The 12,849-nt window shown below is 41.0% G+C and overlaps 3 protein-coding genes across 7 annotated transcripts in view; 2 read left to right on the forward strand and 1 right to left on the reverse strand.

Annotated features, from left to right (window-relative positions):
- cdkn2aipnl (CDKN2A interacting protein N-terminal like) lies at nt 1–4,927 on the reverse strand. 2 transcript variants are annotated; one of them, NM_001006055.1, is given in 3 exon segments: nt 1–535; nt 2,046–2,151; nt 4,688–4,927. In NM_001006055.1, coding segments are annotated over 3 exon segments (327 nt in total). In that variant the 5' UTR covers nt 4,900–4,927; the 3' UTR covers nt 1–526.
- ddx46 (DEAD (Asp-Glu-Ala-Asp) box polypeptide 46) overlaps nt 1–12,849 on the forward strand; it is an 800,864-nt gene that overhangs the window by 341,921 nt on the left and 446,094 nt on the right. The window lies entirely within an intron of this gene.
- jade2 (jade family PHD finger 2) overlaps nt 8,400–12,849 on the forward strand; it is a 28,063-nt gene continuing 23,613 nt past the window's right edge. For all 4 annotated transcript variants that reach the window (XR_012396995.1, XR_012396996.1, XR_012396997.1 and 1 more), the window contains exons 1-5: nt 8,400–9,060; nt 10,693–10,756; nt 11,098–11,183; nt 11,797–11,954; nt 12,489–12,637. Coding sequence is in view for 1 of the 4 variants with exons in the window: in XM_692739.11 (XP_697831.5) it covers nt 10,693–10,756; nt 11,098–11,183; nt 11,797–11,954; nt 12,489–12,637 (457 nt within the window). In the remaining 3 variants the exon portion in view is untranslated. The remainder of the gene's footprint in view (nt 9,061–10,692; nt 10,757–11,097; nt 11,184–11,796; nt 11,955–12,488; nt 12,638–12,849) is intronic.

A 12,849-nucleotide genomic window follows, 5' to 3' on the forward strand; every position in this document is an offset into this window, starting at 1 on the left:
TGGAGAGAACGGAGGCTTTATTGACACTCATGAGCTCAAATACATGCTAAAAACTAAATAATCAATCTATCTGAGAACACAGATGAGAGAAGGTGAATACACGACATAAAAAACAGGCCAGTTATAATAATGAATAGCCAGTCATCATCACAGCAGTCCACTTCGAGATCATATTCAGCAGGAAAAGCTGCAGTATTATCATCAGAAGAGTGTTTCCATTGCACAACTTCTGAATCCGCTTTATTGCATTAAAAACACATCGGTGGAGTTTATTAAAGCATCATCTGCATAGGCTACAGCAGATGCAACCAGATAAGGACATCAGCTGTACATTAGGCAAGTCAATGCAATAAATGCATTTGGGGCACAAGAACTGCAGCGCATTAACATGACTTATACTGATCATTTCAGTTACAGTAAATAAAAACAACAACAACACGGTATAAAACTGCTCCTCATATGTACAGTAGATGAGTGATGCTGATGATCTCCCTGCTCCTCATGTAGACGTGCAGTCGCTCAGGCATCACCGCTGCTGCACACACACACACACACACACGCACACACAGACAGACAGACAAAACATTAGTTATGAATACAGTTCAATGGTTCTGTTTCCCCAATGCATCATTTCATAAACAGTACGGCATGCTTGTGTGTATGGAGCGACACCTCTAGAGCGGTTTGCTTGGTGTATATATGCAGGGTTTATACACACTTTTACTATAAAAATTCCAGGACTTTTCCAGCTCTGGGGCCTCATGTATCAACGCTGCGTACGCACAAAAACTTTGCGTACGCCAGGTTTCACGCTCAGAATCGCTCACGTTTGGATTTACTAACGATGAACTGAACGTGGGAATGTGCGCAGCTCCACGCCAGCTTCATGGCTGGTGTACGCACATTTTTTGTGTGTGTCTGTTTTATTTCCATTGGCGACTCCTAGAGGCGGTTGTGTTAAATTGCACACTACAAATGTCTTCTCTGCTGTATGAGACGAGTTCATCCGCATGTCTAGTATATAAGGTTTCCGTACCATACAGTTGACCATCCAAACTTTCTCATGATAAAGAGTATATAGGCGAAATCTGACATGTAGCGGGGAAAATGGAGAGTAAGTTCATCAGCCGCTGGACTCGAACCGAGTTCATGCTTGAACGTGTCAAAACATGTTGCCATGGGTTTACCGAGCTGCGCAACTTAGGATGTTAAAGATAATCCAAAATTTTACACCTATAGATCGCACTATTTCTCTTTTAATCCACTCAGTGCGATGTTCAGACCCAACTGTGTATAAAAAAACTCTCCCACTCAATTTTTCTTTTGTTGTTAATTCCAGAGGACAAACTTGCAAATAACACAGTTTTTCTCCGGTCTACCTCCGAAAGCAGCACCTTCAATTCACATTCTGTTCAAAGTTTCTCTTCTTGTGTGCTTTTGCCGTTGCTTTTTCGTTGGGTTTTCCCAAAGTAGAGTCATTTGCATATCCATACGTGGGCGGAGGAAGGGAGGGGTTTTGTGCTCGTGCATGTTGCACTCAGTTTCACGTTCATTCAGATGTACAAAAGAATATGTGTGAGATTCGGCGTACGCAGTGTTTCATACATCTGAATTATTTTCTGCGTACGCACATTTACAGCTGTGAGTGTACGCAATGTTCTTACATAATTTCCACGCAAGTCTTCATACATGAGGCCTCTGATGTTTGATGTATTGTCTACATATACATGATAAATCATAAGAAACGTTTACATTTATTACAGCATATTATAAAACACGCACACGTTTCAATGCGTTTTTATAACTGTCAAATTACAGTTAATATCTTTTCAGTTTTGATCCGACACTCACTGCATTTTAGCAGGAATGAGAAGCTAAGATACAGAACATTGAGCTGAAGCTTGAACACACAATTAGATCGCAGCTTGAAATGGCAGTATCTGTCTAATAAATACATTAATTAAATTGCAATTAGACGTTTTCCCCAAATCGCACAGGCCTGCCGCTGATGTTAGCAGTGCTGGTGTTCAGGTGTAGATTCTGACCTTCTGCTGTCTGATGATCTCATCTCTGGTCTTGAAGACTGGAGCGTCCTCCACCTCGATGCCCTCCGCCATCTCCATCACCCTCTGCAGCAGCTCTGAGCTGTATCTGCACAAACACAGCGCCACTTACACACTACACACCAGCTTTAGTCAATGCTCAGGTAAAAAAACTGATGAAAAGGCTGACACTGAATGATTACAGCTGTATAATTCTGCTCCATGAAACAGGTAATGCCCAGAATGTGGTTTATTTGCACTGTTCTGAACACATTCACTGGCCATACATTCAGCTGAACAGCCAGCCTACTGCATCCCTGAGCTTTCTACATTAACACTTTAACATTATAGTGCATTAATAAACAATATAATAGCATTTAACAATGCCACATTTCCTTATGTTATTTCATAAGCAGTTCTGAGAGCAGTACTCTTACTCTTGAGTTGATCCTTCTGGAAAAACCTCTGTAACCCGCAATATCTGTGCTTCCTCTGAGGTCAAAGTATTGATCAGTCAGATGCTTTTCACTGCTTTCTGCTACATGTATAACATCATCTGAGCATTGTTTATAAGACATGAATGGTGTTATAATGCCTCTATTCATACAATAACGCATTATATTTGAGGTGAAGTTGGTTTCACATTCACACATTCAGACTTTGGTGTTCAATAAACAGTAAAGCAGTACAGGTTCATTATTATAGTGGTGTACTGTTATGAGCACAACTTGTGACGCTCTCTCTATATTATTCACAGCTGCTTTATTTAATATTAATAATGCATTTTATTTAATGGCGCCTTTCATGACACTCAAGGCCCTGTACAGGACAGCTAAAACAATCAATTCAAATAAAAACAATAGACTACAACACAAGCTTTAAAATGCAGTCGGGTCTGAGAGAGTAGGCTGTTCTGAACAGATGTGTTTGGAGTTTAAATTATGAAAGAGAGTCTAAACTACGGAGATCAGGAGGGAGTGAAAGCTGAGGAGCAGAGCGGCTGAAGGATCTGCTCCCCATGGTGACAAGGCGGACAGAGGAACAGTGAGGTGAATGGAAGAAGAAGACCTGAGTGTTGGAGAAGCTGTGGCCATATGAACAAGACTAGCACGCTATGGAGGAGCGAGACTGTGGACGGCTTTAAAGGTGAGAAGAAGTGTTTCATAAAGAGCCGGGAAGCCAGTGAAGCTGTTGTAGAATGGGTGTGATGGGACAGGCAGAGGGGGTGTTTGTGATCATGCGGGCTGCAGCGTTTTGTACCAGATGTCATTTATGAAGAGTTTTTTTAGGGAGGTCAAACAGAAGGGAATTACAGTAATCTAAACGGGATGTGACTAAACTATGAACAGGAATGGCAGCTGAGTGAGGGGTGAGGGAAGGATGTAAACCATTTATATGTCGAAGGTGGAAATAGGCGGACCGGGTGACATTATTAACATGTGCATTGAATGAAAGGTGACCCCCAGACTCTGAACCTGAGGGGAGGAGGTCATGACAGAATCCTCTGTGGGAATGGGAAAACTGATTTATTTAAAGTGGATGGTGTTCCTATAAGGAGGAGTACAGTTTTAGTGTCATTTAATTTCAGGAAGTTTGTGGTGAGCTTTGTGTATACTGGCTCTGAAAGACTTTAAAACAACATCAGCACTATTGAACTGAATGCAATATTTTTTATTTTGCAAAATGAACACAATTTGACCAGATAAATCTCTATATATGGGAAGATAGAGGTAAAGTTGGTTTAATATTGAGATATTCAGACATCCTCCTTAATAGTATAATGTCAGAAAAGTATTCTTGGCAAATTCTAAATAGGGAAATCATATTATCAGCCAATGACTGTCAATGATAGAGGTGAAGTTGGTTTTATATTGGCACATTCATTCATTTAGCAGCCTCTACATTGCTTACCATGTTAACTTGAATATTGGATCATAATTAGCATGCCAGTATGACTGCTGAACAACATTAACACTGTCTAATTGACTGTGAACAATGCTATACTTTTATAATCATTGGCTGCTAATATGATTCAGCAGCTAATATGAAAAAATTACTAATACTTTCCTTCTTAGACTTTACAGACCTGAAACTTGCCTACAGCACTTCTTCATTGTTGCTCTTATTGTGTAAATTGCTTCCTTGTCCTCATTTGTAAGTCGCTTTGAATAAAAGCGTCTGCTAAATGACTGTAAATGTAAATGTAAATGATTTCCCTATTTAGAATTTGCCAAGAATACTTTTCTGACATTATTATTAAGGAGAATGTCTGAATATCTCAATATAAAACCAACTTTACCTCTATCTATCAAAGTACAGCATTGTTCACAGTCAGTTAGACAGTGTTAATGATGTTTACAAGTCACACTTGCATGCTAATTCCGATCCAATATTCAAAGTAGCATAATAAACAATACAGAGCCTGCTAAATGAGCGAATGTGCGAATATAAAACCACCTTTACCTGTATTGAAAGAGCAGATAGTGTGCAGTCCTGGAGTATACTGCATTAGTACTGCACTGTATTGAAGCTGTTCTGATCGGGTGATTCTGCTGTATGGTGTTGCTCTTTATGCTGTGTTAAAGCTGCTGGTTGTTTTAGCTCTACTAGTGTTGTTGTTGTTGTTGTTGTTGTGATGCTCATACCTGCAGCCCATGAACACGTGGTTCTGCCAGACCATGGAGAGCGCGAGCAGATGATCCACCTGCGGCTCCGGGAAGTCCGCCATGTTCCTGAAGATGAACTCCCGCCTGCCCTTCCAGTGTTTGTCGCTCTCCGAGAACCCGCGGAAAGCCTCAACCCGGTCAGCCAGCTGCCGGTTCTGACCGATAAACTCCTCCACATCCATGGACGCCATTGTTACGAGCGATGACGTCACTCCCCGGTGTTCTTTTTCCGGTCGCGACAGCGCGCTCTCAAAAGCGGTGTTGCTAGAAGCGATACAGCTGCGGTCGGAAGTGAACGAGAATTGTTGATGTTGTAACTGACCTGTATTTAATTAACGTCTACTCTAACTCTAGCAATAATGGAAAAATAGTCATTATACTGAGTATTATTCTTATTATTTATTAAGTTACCCATTCATATTTTGTTCATATTTTAATAACGTCTATTCCCTCACATTAATTTTGAAGAGGATTGTTTATATTAGTTATTAAATTACCAATTAACTGTAACTTATTAACATCTACCCCTTTCCTCACAGTAATGTAAAACTATTAATTATTGTTGATGTAAGTATCCGCAGCTGTATCCCTTCTAGACCTTATTAAAGGCACAGCGCCACCTTTAAACGGTTTACTTTGAACAGAATACATTTAAAAATGCTGTTTACTGTGTCCGATTCAGATACAATAAAAAACTCCCTTTACTTGTTTTAAACTTGTTTGAGTGTCTTTCTTCTGTTAAACACAAAAGAAGATATTTTAAAAAATGTTGGAAACCTGTAACCATTGACTCCACGGTGTTTCTATTTCCAATGTAAGTCAATGGTTACAGGTTTTCTTCGTTTGTGTTCAACAGAAGCAATTCATAAAGGTTTGTAGCCCCTTGAGTGAGAGTAGTGAGTAAATTTATTTCTTTATGTTTTGGTAAAGTAACCTTTTAAATTATTTTTCATTGATTTAGCTTTAAATTAAAAAATTAAATTATTTTATTACAATCTTTGATTTGCAATTTAGCAATTACAATTTAGTATTGTAATTTGACCACACACACATTTTATTTACTTATTTTACAAAGAAACAGCATATAATTAAATTATAAATAAATATATAACTAAATAATTAAATAGATTAAATAATTAAAGGACACTGTTCATCATTAAAAACCTCAAAATGTAACACATAAAAGTCGATGGCAACAATTTTCAATGGTGTTCTGGGAGGACTGTGTGTGTGTGTGTGTGTGTGTGTGGTGTGTGTGTGTACAGCCTCAGACATTTATTTAAGTACATTGTTATCTGTGTTGTGTTAGATTTATTGGACAAACAAAAAGTTTGTTTTTAGTTAGTTTTAAGTTGGACCTAACTGTTGAATCAGGTCTTCTTTGAGTGTTTGCTCAAGTTTTAGACCAGTCTGATGTTTATGAAAATATGCTTATGGATTATTCTTAGTTTTACTTCAGCATAAAGGTCACTGCAGTCGGTTTAAAATCTAAAAATGGGGCGACTTTAGGGATATCTGGTGGGTGATGAGGGAAATAAAATAACATTTTTATGAAAGTATCAGTGACACTATTGACTGTAGTACTCATTAGATCTGTGTGTGTGTGTGTGTGTGTGTGTGTGCGCGTGTGTGTGTGTTTGGTTGACACATTGAGGATGTTATAGGCTCAAACCTTCATTAAGTTATGTTTTATCTGCATTTTTTATTTTTGTTTGACATATTGTTCAAAAATGTCCTCAGGCAAGCTTGAGAATTAAAATTTCTCAGATATTTGAACTAGAAACAAGAGAAAACTCTGAGTAACTCTATAAGAAAATGTTTTTTGTAATGTAGAAACATTCACCATTAAACTTAAGATATGTAGGGAAACCCACAGGGCTCACTTCAAATAAGAGATAGCAAACAGAAAGACCATCAGTTCATCAATCAACACATACCCTGCAAAAACCCATATAGACTGGCAACTCTTTATTTCGCTTTTGGGATTCTAACAGTATTGATTAATCAGAAATAAATAAATGTGTATAAATGCAATAGTTAATGTCAGAATTATTCGCCCCCTAAGATTTTTTTCTTCCTTAAATATTTTTCAAATGATGTTGAACAGATTCAGGAAATGTTCACAGTATGTCTGATAATATTTGTTCTTTTGGAGAAAGTCTGATTTATTTTATTCCAGCGAGAATAAAAGCAGTTTTTAATTTTTTTTTTACATTTTAAGGACAAAATTATTAGCCTCTTTAAGATTTTTTTTGAACCATCGTTCTACAATGACTTGCCTAATTACCCTAACCTGCCCAGTTACCCTATAGCGAAGCCTTTACATGTCACTTTAAGCTGAACACTAGTGTCTAGAAGAATATCTAGTCTAATATTATTTACTGTCATCATGACAGAGAGAAAATAAATCAGCTATAAGAGATGAGTTATTAACATCATTATGATTAGAAATGTGTTGGAGAAATCTGCTCTCCATTTATCAGAAATTGGGGGAAAAAATAAACAAGCGGTCTAATAATTCTGACTTCAACTGTGTATATAAATAAAACTTACTTAAATACAAAATGTGTAAAATGTCCACAAACCCAGAAAAAATTAAGCTGTAAAAATGGCCTTAAACTGGTGTATTTGAAGCATACTACAGTGAAGAGCTCGCATTTCTCAGTCATCAGTCTATAAAAACACAACTATGATCACATGAACAAATGACCCAATACTGTAGTTATCAGCAACTATAATAAACACCACAGGTTACTAGTCAATACTACAGTATGCTGGAGCATTCAATAGCAAAGTTGTAAATAATATAATATACACACTTTACTACAGTATGGTTCATAAACATCAGCGTTTACTATAACGTACTATAGTATTGTATTGACGTATACCTATAGTGTGCTAAATGTTGAAAGTTTACAAACCCAGGAAAACATATTAATCTGTAAAAGCAGAAGTCTAAAACATCCCAAATATCAAAAATAGCACACTACAGTAAAGCACTTGAGTTGATCTGCTGTAGTGGTTAACACAACTATAGTAAACACTGTAGTTTACTACAACTATAGGGTGGAGAATAGAAGGGATACAGCTGCAGATACACACATCAATATAGAATCTTCTCTGTGACACTGTACAATATTTCATAATTTTACATGACTGTGAGGATTGGGGTAGACTTTAAAAGTTACATTAACTGGGCAGTTTAATAATTTAATTCTCCTGATCTTTCAGCGATATCTGAATCTCATCTAGCAACAACCCAACTATAAACTACAATACACCAGTTTACTGCAGTAATCAGGTAACTAATACAGTATGCTGGAACATTCATTTAACAAAGGGTTGTAAATAATATTTAAACCATCCCTAATGTAAAAATAGACCAGTGTTTCATAGTTTAAAAACTATATTTTTGAACAGCTAAAGTGTTTGAACTAAACACTGTGATGATTCCTATCTAGTTGCTATGATAACTATAGTATTATAAACAAATGACCTAATACAGTAGTTTTCTCAGCAGCTGTAGTGTGGGTAAGGTGTAGTAAAACTATACAGTATACAGTAGTCTATCAGTTCACTATGCTACAGTATGCAGGAGCGTTCATTAACAGAGCTGTAATACTATAATATACACACTTTACTACAGTATGGTTCTAAAACACTGTAGATGGCCATATCTGGAGACGCTGATGGTGTGTGTGTGTGTGTGTGTGTGAGAGATCCGGAACAGCGCTGACAGTGAGGATGTTTGTTGTGTTTCCTCCTCTCGGCTGTTTGTTCATGGCTCCCCCCATCGGATTCACAGTAAAATGGTCGATTATTTTCGCGAACCGCCCCGCGCGCTCGCTTGAGGAGACTTTCTTCTTCACGCTCGCGTCTTGATGGACATTTTCAAACTTGACAGGTAAACGCAACGCGCTTTTTCGCCCGTTTCCCCCCGCTCGCCGTGCGTGACGCTCGCTCGCAACGCTCGGCTCCTGCGCCCGCTGCTAACGGAAATTTTTTGGTACGTCATTAATATGGCGCCAAAAGAGTTGTAAGTGTGAGCTGGTGTTTCGCGCAGGAATACACGCAGAATGTGAAGAGGAGCGCGCTTGTGTGTCGACAGCTTCACTTCGCAGGATGTGAGGACACCAGAAACAGTTTTGCGGATGACGAAGCGTGCTGTGCTGTTTTCTGAAGCGGCAGTTTTAGGACGGCTGTAATATGCCGTCGGCTCGGGCATCTCAGCCGCACACAGTAACTTTTATCGGGGCCGAGGAGGGTGCGTGGCCTCGGATGATCCTCTGATCTCTGCGAGGACACCATCATCATCTTCATCATCACCATCACACCCTCTCTCCGCAGAAGAGGTAAAGCCGAAAAAATGTGCCTTTTCTGCAGTTTTTGACCGTTGTTTCATGCTCATGTCGGTCGTTTGCTGCCTGAATTCTGTCTGCTTGTACGGGCTCGTTCGCGGTTTATTTGTTTGCTGAACTCTTCAGTCTGTGTGGAGTACTGCTGCTGCTGCTGCTCAACTTCTCAGCTTGGAGTGAGCGAGTGGCCTAAACGCGCTTCACAAACAAGCCCTGCAGGTCAGCGACCACGCCCCCTTCAGCTGCACACGGCGGCTTGACGTCACACACACGGGGCGTGGTCTAGAAAACGTGTAGTATTTTTTACATTATTATTATTATTATTATTATTATTTTTATTATTATTATTTTGTCTTTAAATGTTTGTGAGCCACACTGAAAACAAAACTAACCATAATTATTTTGTTAGCTCACATTGCTAGTCTTTGGGTGAACAATTCATCTGCATGTCATTAAGAAAAACATGTAATCTAAAATTGAAATATGCAAATGCACTACCTGTTTGTTTTCAGTTAAATTCTAAGATTAGGTCTGTTTGAGGTATCGGGCGGGGCTTGCATACTTAACCACGCCCCCAGCGGTCAGTTTTGGCAACGGAAATGGTGAGGAGGAGGAGTCTGTTAGGTTGTAATAACTCTCCCCAAATCCTTTACTACAGCCAATCAGGTCGCAGTATAAAAATCAAGCCACGCCCACTATTTTCTCATTTAATATTCAGTTTGTCTAGGAATTGCTTCACAATGCGAAAAATGATTGCAGCTTCTGGTTTATGAGAACTTTAAAAGTCCTGTGAATTGTTTTGAAATGTGCATTTTTTATTCAATGAAAGTAAATGAGAAGAGTCTTCAGGAATGTGCACAGGTGGGGCTCTGTGTGCTTGAGCACCTGATCTTTTTTCTCAAGGAGGAAAAAATGCCCCTCAAAATGAATGAATGAGTGTGTTTGTGTGTGTGCGTGAGTGTGTGTGTGTGTGAGTCTGTGAGTGTGTGTCTGTCCGTCATCATAATGCTTCACTATTATTCTACTATTATTATTCCCTCCAGAACTGTCTTGAGCATCTGTCTGCTGCAGGTTTGCTTTAAATGAGCAGCCAGCAACAGCAAAGCAGACACATTTCAAAATAAGAGTGCTTGTGTATTTTAGACTATTATTTTACACATATAAATCTAGTGGCGATGCAGTGGCGCAGTAGGTAATGCTGTTGCCTCACAACAAGAAGGATGTGGGTTCGAGCCCCGACTGGGTCAGTTGGTGTTTCTGTGTGGAGTTTGCATGTTCTCCATGTGTTATCATGGGTTTCCTCTGGGTGCTTCGGTTTCCCCCACAGTCCAAACACATGCAGCAGACAGTGTGTCTGGGTGTTTCACAGAGATGGGTTGCAGCTGTAAGTGAATCCGCTGTGTAAAACATGTGCTGGATAAGTTGGCGGTTCATTCCGCTGTGGCGACCCCTGATGAATAAAGGGACTAATCTGAAAAGAAAATGAATGAATGAATATAAATCTAGTGCACACATCAATCTGTCAAAATTGGGTGAACTATTTCCTGCTGTCACACTGTTTCCAGTAAAGCTATCAACACACACACACACACACACACGTTCATGAGTGTGATCCTCTTGTCCTGACAGATGGAGAGTGAGATGAAGAGGAGGAAATACTCCACCAGCAGCAACGACTCTGACACCACTGACAGTGAGTAATGCTGACACACACACACACACACACACACACACACACACACACACACAGACACACACGCTCAAACATAAGCACAAAAAAACACAAGCACCTACACGCACACACACAGATACACACAGACAAGCACACACACACACACACACACACACACACACATACACAAACACACACACGCACTGATCACACAAGAGACACAAGAGACACACGGACAAGCAGACACAGATACACACTGACAAACACACACACACACACACGCACACATTGATCACACACAAGGACAAGCACACGCACACACACTCCTCTAAAGCGAGAATGGTACCTGTGTGTTTCTGCAGGTCAGGTGACCACCTGGTCCCGCTCCTCTAAGAACACTGGCACCAGCAGCACGTGGGTCCGTCATGAGCAGAAGAGGCCGTCTGAGGTGAGAACCGGCCAATCAGATCGCCAGAAAGACAGCAGCAGTTCTTAAATTAATGGACATGAAGCGTTTAACGCTCATCAGCATCTTCAGTTCCTGAAAGTGTTTAATATTTAGAGTATAAAACACATATGAAGCGGTGGCGCAGTAGGCAGTGCTGTTGCCTCACAGCAAAAAGGTCTCTGGTTTGAGCCTCGGATGGGTCAGTTGGTGTTTCTGTGTGGAGTTTGCATGTTCTCCCCGTGTTGGCGTGGATTTCCTCCGGGTGCTCCGGTTTCCCAAACACATGCGCTATAGGGGAATTGGGTGAGCTAAATTGTCTATAGTGTAGGTGTGTGAATGAGTGTGTGTGGATGTTTTCCAGAGATGGGTTGCAGCTGGAAGGGCATCCACTGTGCAAAACATATGCTGGATAAGTTGGCAGTTCATTCCGCTGTGGAATGAGGGAGAGCATGCAAACTCCACACAGAAACGCCAACTGACCCAGCCGAGGCTCAAACCAGCGACCTTCTTGCTGTGAGGCGACAGCACTACCTACTGCGCCACCGTATCGCCTACTTCAGAAATCATTCAGTGGAAACAAGATAGATGTGCTTGAGTTGTGTTCTTCTTTCAGGTGTTTCGGACAGACTTTATCACAGCCATGAAGTTGCCGGATTCAGCACAGCTGAGCGCAGACGAGTTCTACATTCTGTGCGACCCCTGGAGGCAGGAGTGGGAGAAGGGCGTTCAGGTGCCAGCCAACGTGGAGACCATTCCTGAGCCTGTGGTCCGGTGAGATCCTAAACAGCCAATCACATGCCAGCACACGGCACACCATCACATGTCAGCCTACAGCAACCAATCACACTCCGGCTCACAGCAGCCAATCACACTCCGGCTCACAGCAACCAATCACACTCCAGCTCACATCAACCAATCACACTCCAGCTCACATCAACCAATCACACTCCGGCTCACAGCAGCCAATTACACTCCAGCTCACAGCAACCAATCACACTCTGGCTCACAGCAACCAATCACACTCCGGCTCACAACAACCAATCACACTCCAGCTCACAGCATCCAATCACACAGCATCCAATCACATGCCGGCTCACAGCAACCAATCACACAGCATCCAATCACATGCCGGCTCACAGCAGCCAATCACACAGCAGCCATTCACATGCCGGCTTACAGCAACCAATCACACACTGGCTCACACCAGCCAATCACACGCCGGCTCAGAGCAGCCATTTAAACAGCAGCCAATCACACTGCATGTAGTGTTTGTTAGGTCAGTGTTTGGTGTTTGTCGTCCCCCAGAATGCTCCCGGAGGTCAGCCGAATCCCGTTCTTCTCTGCGGTGCAAACGCGGAGCCAGTCGGAGATCTCTGAGCCTCTGAGCCGATACGATCTGGATGATCTGGATGTGGCCTGGCTGGAGCTGGTCAATGCAGAATTCAGACAACTAGGTGAGATTTGCCAAACATCTTTATATGGGGCACCTATCAGTCACAAATCGCTTTTCTGTGGGGTTTAAACCCAGTAGTGTGTGTGTGTGTGTGTGTGTGTGAGCAGTGTGTGAGTATCTCCAGCAGCCTCTAATGGTCAACATGAATGTTCTAATCAGACTTGATGCAGAAACACTGTGATTGACATTCTCCTGCTGTACGTGTCATCAGAG

The sequence above is a fragment of the Danio rerio genome, chromosome 21, assembly GCF_049306965.1.
Source record: "Danio rerio strain Tuebingen ecotype United States chromosome 21, GRCz12tu, whole genome shotgun sequence".
Taxonomy (NCBI): Eukaryota; Metazoa; Chordata; class Actinopteri; order Cypriniformes; family Danionidae; genus Danio; species Danio rerio.

Excerpts from the sequence above, each read along its gene's own strand:
- cdkn2aipnl (XM_005170293.4), bottom strand. The coding sequence starts at position 4,899 with ATGGCGTCCATGGATGTGGAGGAGTTTATCGGTCAGAACCGGCAGCTG. Across the intron at positions 2,152-4,687 it reads CACGTGTTCATGGGCTGCAG|ATACAGCTCAGAGCTGCTGC; the intron begins GTATGAGCATCA and ends GTGTTTGTGCAG.